Below are 16,909 nucleotides of genomic sequence, written 5' to 3'. Positions count from 1 at the left end.
CGGCATGAAAACATGATAAATTTCTTTTTAAATGCCAGTAAAACCGAATTTCTGAGAACAAAAGTACTGCCAGGTGATCAATTAAATCCAAAGAAACAACATTGAAGTTTAACTGGTGTTATAATTACTAATGGTTATTATAGGTGCTACAACATCGAGCTGGTCAAGACTGAAAAAAACGATGATGGGAAACCTTAGACTATATTCACTTAATTCAATGTTAGTATTTGTTGTTCCACAGTCACTTATTAAATACATCAAGTTACATACATTTGTATTTTTATATGCAGTTTACCTTGTAATTTGAACGGTCGATGAAGAGATCAACGATGCTTTGGTATCCGAGAACTAAAGATAATCTTAGAGGTGTGTGCCCATTAATGTCCCCTGTGTCAGAACGTGCTCCTCCTGCCAGAAGGACTATAACGACATCACGGTTACCATTCCGAACAGCATGGTGAAGAGGAGTCATACCATCATTATTTCCCTTATTCACCTCAGCTCCTTGACTGATGAGATATTTAATGACATCAAGATGACCATTCTCAGTGGCACTGTGTAATGCAGTCCAACCCCAATTATCACCCTTATTTACCTCAGCTCCTTCGCTGATGAGATATTCGGTGACATTAAGATGACCATTCCGAGCAGCACTATGTAATGCAGTCCTGCCGTCCTTATTTCCTTTATTTATCTCAGCTCCTTGGCTGATGAGATATTTGGTGACATCAAGATGACCATTCTGAGCAGCCATGTGTAATGCAGTCCATTCTTTACAATTACTCTTACTGACCTCAGCTCCTTGACTGATGAGATGTTTCGTGACATCAAGATGACCTTTCACAGCAGCAATATGTAATGCAGTCCAAACGTCCTTATCTCCCTTATTCACCTCAGCTCCTTGACTGATGAGATATTTAGTGACATCAAGATGACCCCCCTGAGCAGCACTATGTAATGGGGTCAAACCACTATTATCACCCTTATTGACATCAGCTAATTGACTGATGAGATATTTGGTGACATCAAGATGACCCTCCAGAGCAGCACTATGTAACGCTGTCATACCGTCTTTATTTCCCGTATTCACCTCAGTTCCTTTACTGATGAGATATTTGATGACATCAATATGACCGTTGAGAACAGCACATTGTAATGCAGTGTATTCGCTTTCTCCTTTATTTATCTCAACTCCTTGACTGATGAGATATTTGGTGACATCAAGGTGACCATTAAAAGCAGCAAAGCATAATGCAGTCCTTCCGTCATTATCTTCCTGATTCATCTCGGCTCCTTGACTGATGAGATATTTGGTGACTTCAAGGTGACCATTGGAAGCAGCATTGTGTAATGCAGTCAAACGCCTACTATTTCCCTTATTCACCTCAGCTCCTTCACTGATGAGATATTTGATTACATCAAGATAACCATTCTGAGCAGCAATGTGTAATGCACTTGAACCCACAGTAGTTCCCTTATCCAACCCAGCTCCTTCACTGATGAGATATTTGATGACATCAAGATTACCATTCTGAACAGCACGGTGTAAAGGCGTCCAACCGTCGTTATCTCCCTTATGCACCTCAGCTCCTCCGCTGATGAGATCCCTTGTGACATCAAGATGACCATTGGAAGCAGCACAGTGTAATGCAGTCCTGCCGTCATTATTTCCCTGATTCACTTTAGCTCCTTGGCTGATGAGATATTTGATGACATCAAGATGACCATTCTGAACAGCAAGGTATAATGGCGTCCAACCGCCGTTATAACCCCTATTCACCTCAGCTCCTCTGCTGATGAGATATTTGATGACATCAAGATGACCATTCTGAACAGCAATGTGTAATGCATTCAAACCGTCGTTATCTCCCTTATTCACCTCAGCTCCTCCGCTAATGAGATATTTGATGACATCAAGATGACCATTCCCTGTGGCACTGTGTAATGCAGTCCAACCCTTATTATCACCCTTATTTACCTCAGCAAATTGACTGATGAGATATTCGGTGACATCAAGATGACCCCCCTGAGCAGCACTATGTAATGCAGTCCAGCCTTCATTATTTCCCATATTCACCTCAGATCCTTGGCTGATGAGATATTTTGTTACATCGAGATGACCATTCTGAACAGCATGGTGTAAAGGCGTCCAACAGTCGTTACAACCCTTATTCACCTCAGCTCCTTGAGTGATCAGATACCCTGTGACATCAAGATGACCATTCCCTGTGGCACGGTGTAGTGCGGTCCAACCCTTATTATCACCCTTATTTACCTCAGCTAATTGACTGATGAGATATTCGGTGACATCAAGATGACCATTAAAAGCAGCACAGTGTAATGCAGTCAAACCGTTGTTATCTCCTTTATTCACCTTAGATCCTTGGCTGATGAGATATTTTGTGACATCAAGACGACCATTCTTGGCAGCTTCGTGTAATGCAATCCAACCTTCATTATTACCCTTACGGACCTCAGCTCCTTGATTGATGAGATTTTCGGTGACAGTTTTCTGGACATAAAGGACCTCCACGTGTACGTATGAGTATTCATCTTGGTCTGGCTGGTTTATATAAGAACCCTGTTTTAGCAATTCTTTGACGCTTTTGATATTACCCCCAAATACTACCTCATGCAGCTGTTGATTTATGTCCTCCATACTTGAAGAAGCACCGGTTTACCAGACATCCTAAGCTATCTGAATTCCTTGTTATGCTTCTTTCATTACGCTCGACTTTGAAATGATACGATTAATCTGTTATAACAGACAAGCCAGTCACATTATGCAGGCTACAAGCATAAGCATACAATATACTCATTTTTTCCTCGCAATGTGCAGTTGTTAGTTTTGTCGTTTTCAACAAGTTCCAAAGTCCTATGCCGTGAACTAAATCGTAGTTCAAATATTTGTCATTCATATTCCACCGTTAAACTTGTATGTTTGCCTCCTCTTTTCTTTTTCAAATTTATGACAGTCATCAACATTTAAATCAATATATAGCGAGTGCATTTTTGACCCCTCCCCCCCTTCCCGCTCACTCTAAAATAAAGGTTGTGAACGTTTGTACTGTTCGTCTTTTCAAGGTGACATATATTCACAAGACAATACGTTGTAAATGTTCAAGGGGGGAAATCGTCTTGCCCACAAAAGGACAAACAGTCCATTTTTTTTAAATATCTTATGAAATAATTCGTAATAGAGAAACATAAATTTGCCCCCCTAATGACGTATCTCACTACAATTAATTGAAATACTAACTATTCGTGGATACATGCCGCTGTTTCCCATCCTTTCACAATTGAATTACTCATGAACAAAGCAAACATTAACGCTGATTATGGCGCTTGGTATGGTAATTATAATGCGGTAAAGGTTGGGGCAAAAATCCAACTGAAGAAAACCGTAATTGTGATATCAAAGACGACATTTCCGACGACGCCGACGATGACGTTTCCAGTACTGTAATGAAAATATGGCGATAACGGTAACAGAGGCGAAGATGACGAAATTTACAATCAACAGTATTTATCCGTTTAATTGCAGTCCATGGAAGTTACATATCTAAGCAAAATACATATTACGAAATATTCTTTATGGAAGTCCCTGTTGAAAATTAGTCAACGTGGTCTAGTGCACTTGGGTAGACATTCATTATTAGTCCCAGCCACTTCCACCGGGCAGGCTTAAGGTAGCTTGGTGCCTTTTCTGAGATATTAATCTGCTTCCTTGGAACTATTAAGTTCACAAGAGTTTGTCAAGATGTATTAATATTTACCATGCATAGTTAAACGTCGAATCGAGAGAGCAAGAAAAGAGACAGAATTGCATCAAATTTAATTCTAAGAAGGGAACAAAACACCCCCCCCCCCTCTCTATCTCTCTTTGTTGGGAAGGTTAAAGGGATATTAAAAAAAAAATTGTGAGATAATGAAAATCTGAGTTTCAAATTTGAAAGAACATAATATTTAAATGACAAAATCATCTTTGCTTGATCAAAATCGGTTCAGAGACGGCTGAAATATAACGATTTCAAATACTTGTGTACCACCACAAATATTAGGTATTTTGAAAAATTTGAAAAAAAATGTTGAAAAAACGAAATAACGTCTTTTTCGTCGTATTTCAAGCCAATGCCGATGTTGGCTTTTTTGTTGACATTTTCGTGGTGCTTATATTACGCACAACCAGCCGGCCCTTATAATGTTATTTTTAATTAAATAATTAATTAACGGTAACCGTGTTTTTTTTAAGTGGAGCTGAAATGGTATGCTCGTATTGGCTAAATTTCACACATGTTGGGGTCTAAAATTACCTTCATAGCAAATTTAGGTTAAAAAAGGGCACAAGCAATGTCATAGATACGAATAAGAGCAATAACCATGCACTTTGAAGGCATTTGCGGTCTGAAAACAGAACTCAACTATCCCTTTAAAACACAATGTTTGGAACTTTAGTATTTATAGTGCGAAGATTCCCAGCTACACAAAAACTCATAAACGGATTGTTTGCTTACCCAAGTGTCATGGAATACCCTGACCCGTAAAACACTTCAATTTCAGGTGCTGCCAAAGTATATTTGTATACGATGCTTTCGATACACGATTAAATAGATTACTTTGAACATGGACCCTGCTACAGATTGACTGATAATGAGAGTCTTTCTTTGATCACATCATGACCACCGCCACCTTATAAAAGTCTTGTTCAGCAGGCACGTAAGCCACGGGGGGGGGCACGTCCCCCCCCCCCCCCAAAAAAAAAAAAAAAAATAATAATAATAATCCAAGATCGGTTGAACTTGTTTAGACCCCTCCTCGGGACGTCGATCAATTGCATGTATGTGCCCCCCCCCCCCCCCCCCATCATCAAACTCTGGCTACGGCCCTGTTGTTCAGACGGAGAAACATTACCCTAGGGTAAAAGTCGTGTTAAGAACTAGTCGAGCTAAATATGGCGGGGTATATGGCGGGCCAAGCATGCCACTATCCGTACAAATTCATAACTATACGACTATACGTCTATCCAGCTGGTCAATCAGAACGCAGGAAACTGTAAAGCTATACAGGTATAACAGTGGCGGATTCAAGGGGGCACAGGGGGCACGGGGAAAGAAAAAGGAGGGGGAAAGAAAGAAAAAGGAAGAGAGAAAGAAGAAAAGGGGGAGGAGAGAAAAGGGAAGAGGAGAAAAAGAGGGAGAAAGGAAGAAAGGGGAAGAGAGAGAGAGAGAGGTGAGAAAAGGCGGGAAAGGAAGAAAGGGGAGAGACGGAGAAGAGAAAAGGGGAAAGGAGGATAATGAGGGGGAAAAAGAAAGAAAGGGGGATGATATTATAAGAAGGTGTTTTTTTTCGGGAAAGGGCCGGGGGGGGGGTGGAACGCAATTTTATAGTGTGCATTATATGGAGTCCCTCTTGCAAGGCGTATAGCCCCCCCCCCCCCCCACAAAAAAGCACGGGAAGAACCCCCCCCCCCCCCCCCAAAAAAAAAAAAAAAAAAAAAAAAAAAAGGGGGGAAAGAGAGAAAGGAGTTTATAAAGGAGAAAGGAAAAAATGAAAGATAATTAAACAACGATAGAATCATTTTGTCTGACTAGAGCCCCTTCCAGGCTAATCAAGACACAGGATTTGCCAACTGAATGCGTGACATAATTGTAGCGGAACAGCCATAATTATTAAGAGTAAATTTCAGAGGACTTATCCCTACTGTCACACCGACATTAAAAAAGGCTCCTATAGCCACAATAATTCAGAGTTTAATCAACCATTTATTGGGACATGCATATACGCGAACAAGATGCCGGTCGAACTGCGAAGGTCATCCAATAATACAAACATCAGTAATTATTGCTTAGCATTGCCCGTAAGAGGGCAGCATAACAAACAAACACGGTGTTCATTTTAATTTCCTTGACAAATTAAGTGTCAGGAATTAATTTTCAATTCCATTAAAAATGTATTTATTTCAATGAAAACCGATCATACGTTGCAACACAAATTAGAATTGTGCATTATTTACAAATCAAAATGATAATACATAACGAGCTACATTCTTAAATGTATACATTGAAAGAAAAAAAATTACATACACGATGGTTGAATAAAAAATTATTATGTAGAAACGAAATATAAAAAAACGTTACGAAGACAATATATAAATTATGTAGTCCTTAACATAATAACATAATTTTGTCATATATATTTATATAATACAAAAGTTATACAGTCAGCGTGCGAATATTGTGATATGGATAATTATGAGGAAAGAAAAGTTTAATACTCTGCTGTATAATTAGTAGATGTATTTGTTTCTTTCTTATGCAAATTTGAACATTTCCATTATTTTAATGCTCCTTGCTAAATGCAGCAGATCGGTGAAAAATCATTCGTGGGTGTTTTTATATGAATATCATCGAATTTTCAAGACATTTCATTTAGCAAATATTCTGTTGTACGAAGAAATAACGGTAACTGATGATACACTAACTCATTACACTTCAACTTTTCATTCTCGAGCACATGTATTCATTTCAGGGAGAAGTATGAGAACGTACGCACCGAGTTTTCTTTAATCTTGTTTTTATTTCTTCTTTATTATATCAGGTTTTTAGCATATCATTTTACCGAGCACGAACCCAGCTATGGTTCAGGGGAAATACAGAACGTGTGTAAACAGAACCGCAGCCGAATGTGATGGTTGCATGGTAGCAGGGGCGTACACAGGGGGGGGGGGGGGGGGACTTTGGGGGTTCTAACCCCCCCCCCCCTTTGTTTTTTGTTTTTTAATTATTAAAAAAAAAAAAATCGAGACAAAAAAAAAAAAAAGTGTCCGCTTACCCCCCCCCCCCCCCCCCCACTGAGCGGCCGGCGCGATTTTCAAATTTTCGGAAGCAAAATATTTTAAACCCCCCCCCCCCCCCCCTTGAAAAAATCCTGCGTACGCCCCTGCATGGTAGGTCTGGACTACTTTATGTTTTCTTTATTCACATGTGAAGCTCCGTTTGTTAACCTCTTGTTATTATTTTGTTTAATAATATTTGTTCGCACAATATCTGAGAGGAATATTGCAAGTATAATCAAATCTGGTTCAATGGTAGATTTGGTTTATTGTCTCAGAACTCTGATGTGTTTCAATAAATATATATTATATACACATATATATGCCTACGGTTTAATTGAGACGTTGTCACACATATTAAAATTCAATTTGACATGTATTCTTTAAGTGATACAAACCAAACAGAATCAATTTGCTAAATATACTTGCAATATAGTAAAACTGTCTATTACGCTCAACAGATATAAAACATTTAGAATTAATCTTTCACGGGAACTGCCTCGTGATGCCATCCAGATGCTATTTTATGAAATAAACAACATTTGTTTCATGTTTGCAATATAAAGTCATATCTTTATCATCTTGAAAGTTTATTACATGGTAAGTATTGTCTACGCAATTGTACATTAATATTCGCCGTTTTCTCGTGTAAGATAGGGAAATATGTTCCCTACGAGTTTATTTACAGGTTGCATGGGGGTCTCTTATCGGATGGATGAAATGCTGAGCTCATCAACAGACTTCGCTTTTGATTTCATGTTGGCTCTTTTAACTGAAGAACCAAAAATCACTCTTCCTGTAGGGCATGATCTGAGAATTGAAAATTAAAACGACTAAACTGTGACAAAGATATCAGGTCTTTTACCATGCTTACCCGATGAGTGACAAATCATGCTCCTCTATTATTCATTTATTTATACATGGTTCATCACATTGCTTAGTATTATCAAGATGAACATACACAAACAATATCATTTAATAGTCTTTCAAACACAATAACAATCATAATACATTAAAACAAATATTGCATGAAGAAACACACAGAAGTGCTTCAATACGTATATATAATATACACATGTATTTAGGCCTAGGGTTTGACACATATTCCATTCAAATTGACATGTATTCTTTAAGTGATACAAACCAAAAATAATTTGCAATAGCAAAACTGTCTAAATAATAATGTGTTACGCTCAACAGATAAAACACATTTATATTTTTTTCACGGGAATTGCCTCGTGAGATGGCATTTTATAAAAATATACATCACTTGTTTCATGTTTGCAATAAGAAGTCATATCCTAAATCATATTTGGCATCTTGAAAGTTTATTACATGGTAAGATTTGTCTACGCAATTGTACATTAATAACATTGGCCTATATCTACACATGGACACACGCTTACGTTGTACATACATATCTTATGCGCTCAATAAACCCTCTCACGGTTACAAGAGTGCGCATGCGCCGACATGGGCGCCATTCTAAAAGAAGACGGCTGTAGAGTGCGCGAAGTAATTAAATGCGGAAGGATGACCCCTTTGATTAATTAAGAATGTCCTTATTCATTTCATCACGACGGAGCGGTGTCAATTACACTTTTAAACATTTGGTGGGTGATTAAAGTCAAGCAAATTTTCATTATCACATGGCCCTTTGAAACCGAGACTAGCAGGCTATGGTTTACTACACGATTTTCCTATGTTGAAATTGGCGAAATTCATACATCCATTTTCTTTGTTACAGAAATGGGTTAAAAAGATGGAGTGGGCATTCTTTAATGACGCAGGAGTTAAATGAGCGCTAAATGAGCTTTAGAATACCAATTTAGATGTATATTACCGCTCACTTAACTTTCGGATTTAAAATGTAATTTAAGTGAGCTTTTAGTATACTGAATAGATTAACTTGAAGACTTTAAAGGCAAGTTAATTAAGCTTTCAGAATACCGCCTCTAGTAGATATTTACATTTTTGAAATTCTGCTCAAACCAAATGCAACAACACGTTAGAGATGCAGAATAAGTATTACACGAAACAATTAACGCAAAAATAAAAAGAATATATACATTTTGTACAAACATGGTCGCTAACACAACACGTACAAGTTCGCGCTTTGATTTTTAGCCTCCATAGTTGTTATATCGTTATATCCTAAGTTATAAGCTGCAGGGAATATTACACAGAATATCATATATAAAACTAACAATATCAGCAGAAGATGCAAGCATCTATAAATAATGAACGTATACACATGAAAGTAATTTACATTGCTTTAAGAACTTTATCAAAGATCGGTTGAGTTAAGGGGGGCACTGAAAACCACACACCAAGAAATCAATAGTACAGTATGCATCTGCATGTTGAAGTTATTAAAATGCGGGTTGGTCATGGAAACAAAAACATAAATCTCTACAATTTATTGACAAGGCAGATTTACACGAAGTGATATAATTTAAGATCTTTCATCACATTACTATTTCAACCGACCATTGAAAACATCTGCAAAAAGAAGAATGGTCATATTTCGGTGTTTAATGAACTGTATTCATAAAGATTTATGTACGTGTATATGAAACAGTCACCATGTAATTACGCACTTGCTTTCTACAACAAACATCCGCCTCTAAAAAACAAACACACAAACAAACAACCCCCAAATAAGGAAACGGAAAAAAGCCAAACTTGCATAACTATCAAGCGTTAACAACATTGTGACGAACGATTATGTTTCTGCTGAAAACTATCCATTTATTCTATATCATATTTGTTTTCACATTGCCTCGCCCCCCCCCCCCCCCCGTTCTCTCTCTCTCTCTCTTTCCCTCTCTCTCTTACTCTATCTTAATCTCTCTTTCTGGTTTTACACCGAATCCAAATACTTGTCTACAAATCCTCCTGCTTCTGCCTGGATGAGGATCGCATTTAAATCCTTTCTAGTCCGAGTTGATGCAGATTTCCATATTTGAAGGAGATCTATGTACTGCTCATTCATCTCTCTAGAATTCTCTCTGATACCTTTAGCGATGCTGTAATCGATGCGAAGAGCAACGTAAAGAGGGCTCCACAGATTAGGTGGTAGAAGCCTTGCTAGTTTCAGGATATTCGCATCTGTCACTTTCTGTTCATCCGATGGACTGAAATTTAAGAATTATAATTGTATTATGCTTAGGCAGAAAGTCACCAATTCTCTTTAATTCGCTCCGCCAGAAAAGAAATAAATGTTAGCTCTTCGATATTTTACTGTACAAATCATTTCATAAATATATTAGAAAATGCATTTGCAAGAGAACGAACAATGAATTTGACCTGGATAAGCAGGCTTTTAATAAACAGTCAAGTCGCAGCACGGGCCAAAATTTGCGACAAATTTGTTGTCTAGGAATGATTTTCTAGATTTAAGGCTTTCAGATACTTAAAAACAAATAAAAGGATAGGCCAAATAAGAAAAGAATAAAGTCTATAAGTCACAAGAAGTGGAGCATTCATCATTTAAACCTCTGCCTCACAATATAGTTAAGTTATTTTCTCCTGGACTGAATATTCAACCTGATATTGAGATGTACTGTAAGACTATAAGTCGTATTCGGACTACCGACTCTTGGAAATATAACCACGGGCATTTACCTTCTGGGCAACTACCCCAGATCTACAGGTTTAATGTATACAAATACCACGGCACTTTTACATTCAGCATTTTTAGCTCTTACATGTTTAGCTCTTATAGTTTTCAATATACAATTCTGGGGGAAAATCATTTTCAGGCAGCGAGATGATCTCTTCATATTTTATCGTTCTCTTTTCAAGGTCAAATATACATGAGTTTGATGACTAAAATTAATGTAAACAAATACTCAAACGCTTCGCTCGCTTGCAAAGTTTAGAATCCTGGTAGTTGATATTCAAGCAAAACACACCAGCCTCTTACATTCATGGATGCGTGACTAAGAAAGTTGGAAAACATAAGCTTTGTGACGGGACGTATGTGTTTAATACCGCAATTATTTTGAATACAGATTTTATATTATATATTTTCTAATGCTTCACTTCAGCCGTACATTTCTTCTTCTTGACACATTAACCACTTTGTATATATATATATGTACATAATTACATGATTATATGTGTGTGCGTGTGTGTGTGTGTATGTGAGCGCGTGTGTTTGTATGTTAGTGAAATAGATTATTTCTATTTTTCTGTCGCTCCAATGTTGGGTATTCTGAGGAGGCTAGGAACAGTGTGTGGTATATGTGTGTGTCGCATGGTGGGGGGGGGTATAAGTGTGTATCGTTGGATAGGGGATAGAGCAACGCCGATCTGGCGCTGCTCAGTGGCTGCCGGGCTCACGATAAATTGGGCAAAAAGAGTTTCCGTTTCGGTTTAATAAAATTTGGAGTGGACTATTAGGCTATTATTATATTATTATATTATGGGGTTATTTGCTTTATGTTACAACTGATTTCATTTTGTTTTCATCAATCGACCAATCTATGTAATGAAAATGTTTTGAATTCATGTCAAGATGAAAAACAACTGTATTCTATTTTTAAGATTGATTTGTATTGTTTGAAATCAATAAAAAAAAAAGTATGTTGAGTCTATCTCTATAATATCAGTTAATGTCTCCTTGAAGACGTCAAGTGAACTATAAAAGAGAAGATTTAATATTCCATTACTGCTAATTGTTAAAATTGTATTTCATCAATTCGTAATAATGCATTAAACCATCGTCTCATTTTAAGATATTCATATAAAGTTTTTATAAACATATTATATAAGACTTATTTATAACTTATTAAATCATATAAAATGCGCAAAATTTGATGCATAACAATAATATTTTTTCGATCAAAATCATTAGTTGACGAAGCTCTAAACGTGGAAACAATTTATTTGTGTACGAAGTAACATTAATGTTGTTCTTGAATATGTGAATATTTTCTACAACTCCGAGCAAAAATCTAGACTTCCTTTTACCCGTGTGAGTCAAAAAAAGTTAACACCTAGAAAACTGCTAATTATTTTAAAAATCATGTTTGAACAGTAAGTGATTATACATCTTTTGGAAGAGTGTTTTATCCCAAAATATTTGGTATCATTTTTGAGTAGTATGTGTTCATGCATGGATGAACATGAGACATTGTTTGAAAGAGTGCAAAAATCGATTTGTACCAAAGTTGCTTGTGTGATGTTTGAATAAAACAATTGGGACTTGGGTATTAATTCGGTCTTTGCAGATCCAAGTAACATCCCTAACAAAACTAATCATGCCACACATATCAAATATCGAATATCAAATATCAACGAACATTTGTGCGTGCGTGTGTGTGTGACTTTGTTCCTGCAAAAAGCATATGCAATGCATTTCATTTGATACGTTCAATTAATTCTCTCAGTCCGCTAATCCCATGCAACATAATACATGCTGAAGGCATCCCTTTGACGCAAGTCGATTTTTGCACTCTTGCAAACAATGCCTCATGTTCATCCAAGCGTGAACACATTCCACACAAAAATGATACCAAATGATTTGGGATAAAACACTGTTTCATAATATGTATAATAATGTACTGTTCATAGATGATTTTTAAAATAATTAGCAATTTTCTAGGTGTAAACTTTTTTGGACTCACTCGGTATCAATAAATACCCATCCATACACACACACAAACACATATAATGTGGTTCTACTCACATTTCATCGATGTTTGGTGAAGGAGCATTCTGTCCCGTAGTCTCTTTGTTGATCCCTGTCATGTACACACATTTTACCGGTTACCAATTGTGTAAGCACAATACTCTGTTTTATTATTGTTCGTCTAATGGATACAGCCTCCCCATATTCCCTACACTTAAAGGTAATACAAAGTTTTGGTATTGGGTAATGAATTCGGTTCAAATGAACATATTGGATGCATATGCGATCCTACAATATTCAGTGATCGTTGTCGAGTTTGAAATCGAGTTTAAAGTTATGAAATTGTAAACAATAAACTCTTTATGTTGTATAGCTCCCTCCCAAGGTCAAGATATTAATTTAGCTATGAAACAATGTTTCTTGACTAAGATCGACCGATTAGCTATTCCCGCTTGAAAATTATATATCACAGCTACATATTCTGAGATTTTCATGGTCGCAGCTGCCATTGTACGGCCGTATGCGCTATTTGAAATTGATCAAAATTTACCGGGAGCACCGGTAAATTTTTATATTCAATTTTTTTCGAAAGCAGAAGTGTTTTAGGGGCTTAATGTCCTAGTGCTTATAATACATCCACAGGGGCATCCAAATATATCACAATTGTAAAGAACCACTATCCACCCAATTTTCAAAATTTCCCAAAACTTTGTAGTACCTTTAACTTTTCCGGAGTTTCCAACGTCTCCATTTCAAAATAATGATCGTACAATCATTATTTTGTCTAAATAGCAAATAGGGCCAATCTTTAGTCATGTGATTCTAATTGCCACTTCCTCAAATCAATAATTTCTACGACTTGATCCAATTACCTTTTGGTCCATCATTATTCGGTCCGTTTACCATTTTGTCTGTAATAAAATGGTCTGAACCCCAATTACTCCAAGAACCATTTCGTCCATAGTTTAGTTCATATACAGGTAATCTAAATACGTCTTTATATTTATTTCGTCTTCAACCGTATGGTTGCATGAAATATACGAACGAGTGGTGGCCTTTACAATGCTTAGAGTTAAACTTTATTCATGATAAAAACAAAACAAAAATAAATAAACATAGGCCTACATGTACATCATGATATCAAGTTTTGATTGTAAAGTCGCTTTAACCTTAAAGATATAGACCGGAAGTGGTAAAATTGTGGTTCAAAGGTTTCGGGTGCAAAATATCCATTCAATAATGTTTCAATATACTTCAACCTGAATTCGCAAAAAAAAAGCAGAAATATATGCCCAAATGTTCTATGTTGAAGTGCATTCGCGATATCTATCCAGGCTGGATTAATATGATAATTTACCAAATATATGTATCATCACGTATTAGTCAAATCATATTCTTGCACAATAAAAGCTTCCATTTCATTTTTTGAGAGAGGGGCGTTTCCAAAACTGGTCTATACCTTTAATTTCTACTTATTCTAATATTGCGATCATTTAATTTCTGTGGTGCGTTTATGCACCACATGTCGAGTTGTACCGTACATATAACCATATAGGATGTCATTTTGCCGGAATAGGTCCTTTGTGATAAGCTATGAAATATCGATACTCAGGGGTTAGAACAACTAAGCATCTGTATGAAATGTTTTACCTTGGAAATTTGTGTTGAATTTGATCGTCTGTGTGGAGGTTAGAATCACTTCAAGTGTCACTAATGTCTCATCACTCTCCTCAATTAGATCGAGATCAAAGTACCTTGTCAGTTTCGGATGATTCTTCATTTCACTGAACTGAATGACCTGAGGAAATAATTAATTTGAATTCATGATTGTATGAAATAGGCGCCAAAACGCAAATGTAGGGAGTACTGATGAAAATAAATGAAGAAAAATCGTCTGTATTTTCAATCTTTTTCCAATCGATTCCATGTTTCGCATCTAATTTCTTCAAGATAAATTCAATTTCTTCATCCCGGCCACCAACGTATACATGCATGGACCTATTTTTTGATTTTTCAGTGAATTTCGTTAAAGGATCATTCAAATTCCTCACTCGTTCGCTTACTATAATTATATACATGCATGTGTTACGTATACTTTACGGGTTTTTTTATTTTCTACCCGAAGCCTGCTTTGTGTATGTGTAAATATATATGTATATTCCTAGTAGTGTTGGTCTATGAATATTCATTATCATTATCATCACCATTAGAATGATTCAATTGTCAGTTATTTGGCACTTTGTTTTAACTTTTCTCCTTTTGGCTCTACATTGGTTGTTCTACCTTTTATCATAAACTGTTCTTGTGTCCAGTTTCCACATGACCCTTGTTTCAATTTATTTTAACTAAGTATAGGTAATTCTGAGAACCAAAGTATGCTAACGTGTACCTGTGTTTTGGATCTCTTCTCACCCAGCTGGCAAGCGACTTTTAGTGTTCCCCTCCGAAACACAATATCATCGTCATCGCCCTTCACATGTTGGAAACGGTGATCATCTATCTCATGGACATCTTTCTGAAAAATCACGTGTACAAACAGGATTCTGATAAAGTTATCTCGAAATTGTCAAGTAGCTGGATATCATATGTACACTTGTATTTACACATAATCTCGAATTTAGGTGTATTTCTACTAGTACGCGTTTGAATCTTTCTTTGAATTTTTGTTATTCATTCACAATGCTCATAACAAGTTTCATTACCTCTCATTTTGGAAAGCAAGTTTCAATGCATATAATGTTACCTATGTTCTACTCATAACGTATTCATATGTGTCACCTGCCTTATGTTCGCATTTGCTTTGTACATTATGGTGTAAACAATCTCAGTATAATGCAATATTCACGTTACCGGGGTCGCCCTGGCGAGGCAGTTTCTTTGCTTTTTTCCTACCCAACGATTACGTAACCACACCTATATCAATAGACATCGGTTGATTCAAATTATTTGGTCATCGCCCTACGCATTTAGCTGCGTTGTCTCGCTGATAATCTCAACTCACCAATTCTTGCCGCAGTAAATGATCTCTAATTTTCCTTTACAATCGCCAACTATGAGCTTCATGACTTTTTTTTTTTTACTCCTTATAGCCACTCTGATGATTCAACACCACCCCAGAGTAACGCGGCCTACTTTGATTTAGAAGAAATTTATCGTTTAAATTTACAAATGCCTGGTTTACAATTCGGTCATGATGAACATTTCTCATGAGAAACATAATTGTCGGTGTAATCTACAAGCCACCAAACTCAAATTGTACTGATTTTATTAATACATTACAATCTATGTTAACCTCACCGTCCTTTAACGATAAACATTATATGGGCGATTTAAATCTTAACCTATTTAAATATAATGAAAAACCACACTGTCGTAATTTCTTGGATATCATGACTTCTTAATCACTTTTCCCAAGTATAACGAAACCCCCACGAATTTCTGATACTGCATCAACCTTTATTGATAATGTGTTCTCCAATAGTTCCTATTGTATGGATCAAGGCATTACAGTTTCTGACATATCAGATCATTTCCCAGTGCTTACATGTACCCCCATATTTCTAACACATTCAAGCCTGATATTCAGAATATCGGCAAAGTAGGTTCACGTCATATGTCAAAAGAAAATATAGCTAGACTCAGAGCAAGTCTGATACTCACTGACTGGTCTGTAGTTATTGACATTAATGATGCTAATGAAGATTATAATAAGCTAGTTGATATAATTATGGCTTTATGTGATATCTATATTCCAGTGAAATCACCTTCCAAGTCGAGTTATAAAAAGGTACCTAGATCCCCCTGGATCTCCAAGTCTGTACTCATATCCATTAACCGGAAAAATAGTCAAATATAAATCTAAAAGAACAGATGAATCTAAGGTAAAATATTCTTCCTATCGTAATTCCCTAACATCTGTAATACGTAGGGAAAAACATAATTATTCACCCCAATTCACCACTCATAAAAAGAACTAAAATCAACCTGGAAAATTATCAATAATGTTCTCAAAAAAGGTGAAAAGAAAAAAATAGAATTTAAGTAAGATCGTTTACAACGGAAACGAAATTTAAAAAAAAACCTTTCGGCATAGCAGAGGCATTCAACTCTTTTTGGGTAAATATAAGGCCAGATCTTGCCAGTAAAATCCCTGCCACAAATAATTAGTTCCACTCGTTCCTAGGAAACCCAAATCCTCAATCAATATTTCTTGTACCCATATATGAAACTGAGATTATTGACATCGTGAATAACTTAAATGTAAAGAAAAGTTCTAGCTGTGATGGTATCTCAAATTATCTCCTCCAAACTATTATCCATGAAATAGTCTCTCCATTGACATTTGTATTTAATTTGTCCTTGGTAGATGGAATAGTACCAAGTAAAATGAAAATTGCCCAGGTAATTCCAGGCTATAAAAAGGGTAATGTCCACGACGT

At 36.5% G+C, this 16,909-nt stretch overlaps 2 protein-coding genes across 2 annotated transcripts; both read right to left on the bottom strand.

Moving 5' to 3' along the window:
• Positions 1-146: 146 nt before the first annotated feature.
• LOC115925012 (ankyrin repeat domain-containing protein 50-like) lies at positions 147-2,457 on the bottom strand. Its single transcript, XM_030988133.1, has 3 exons — positions 2,375-2,457; positions 970-1,694; positions 147-169 (listed from the first exon to the last, which is right to left on the bottom strand). The coding sequence occupies exons 1-3, from the start codon at positions 2,455-2,457 to the stop codon at positions 147-149; spliced, it is 831 nt and encodes a 276-aa protein (XP_030843993.1).
• A 7,185-nt stretch (positions 2,458-9,642) lies between these two features.
• On the bottom strand, positions 9,643-12,671 carry LOC115925167. The gene is made up of 2 exons (XM_030988548.1): positions 12,528-12,671; positions 9,643-9,969 (listed from the first exon to the last, which is right to left on the bottom strand). Exons 1-2 carry the CDS (start codon positions 12,587-12,589, stop codon positions 9,696-9,698), a joined length of 336 nt encoding a protein of 111 aa, XP_030844408.1. The 5' UTR covers positions 12,590-12,671; the 3' UTR covers positions 9,643-9,695.
• Between the last annotated feature and the right edge of the window lie 4,238 nt (positions 12,672-16,909).

Source organism: Strongylocentrotus purpuratus, unplaced genomic scaffold, assembly GCF_000002235.5.
Source record: "Strongylocentrotus purpuratus isolate Spur 01 unplaced genomic scaffold, Spur_5.0 spur5_scaffold_17, whole genome shotgun sequence".
NCBI lineage: Eukaryota > Metazoa > Echinodermata > Echinoidea > Camarodonta > Strongylocentrotidae > Strongylocentrotus > Strongylocentrotus purpuratus.
This window is presented reverse-complemented; position numbering and strand designations above follow the sequence as displayed.

Bases quoted from the DNA above. Each gene is read 5' to 3' on its own strand.
- LOC115925012 (XM_030988133.1), bottom strand. From the start codon at position 2,457: ATGAAGGTTGGATTGCATTACACGAAGCTGCCAAGAATGGTCGTCTTG. The intron at 1,695-2,374 runs GTGAATAAAGGA...ATATCTCATCAG, and splicing joins TCATCAGCCAAGGATCTAAG to CCAAGGAGCTAAAGTGAATC. The intron at 170-969 runs GTTTGACCCCAT...CGTTTTTTTCAG, and splicing joins CAATAAGGGTGATAATAGTG to TCTTGACCAGCTCGATGTTG.
- LOC115925167 (XM_030988548.1), bottom strand. From the start codon at position 12,589: ATGACAGGGATCAACAAAGAGACTACGGGACAGAATGCTCCTTCACCA. The intron at 9,970-12,527 runs GTGAGTAGAACC...CTTAAATTTCAG, and splicing joins TCACCAAACATCGATGAAAT to TCCATCGGATGAACAGAAAG.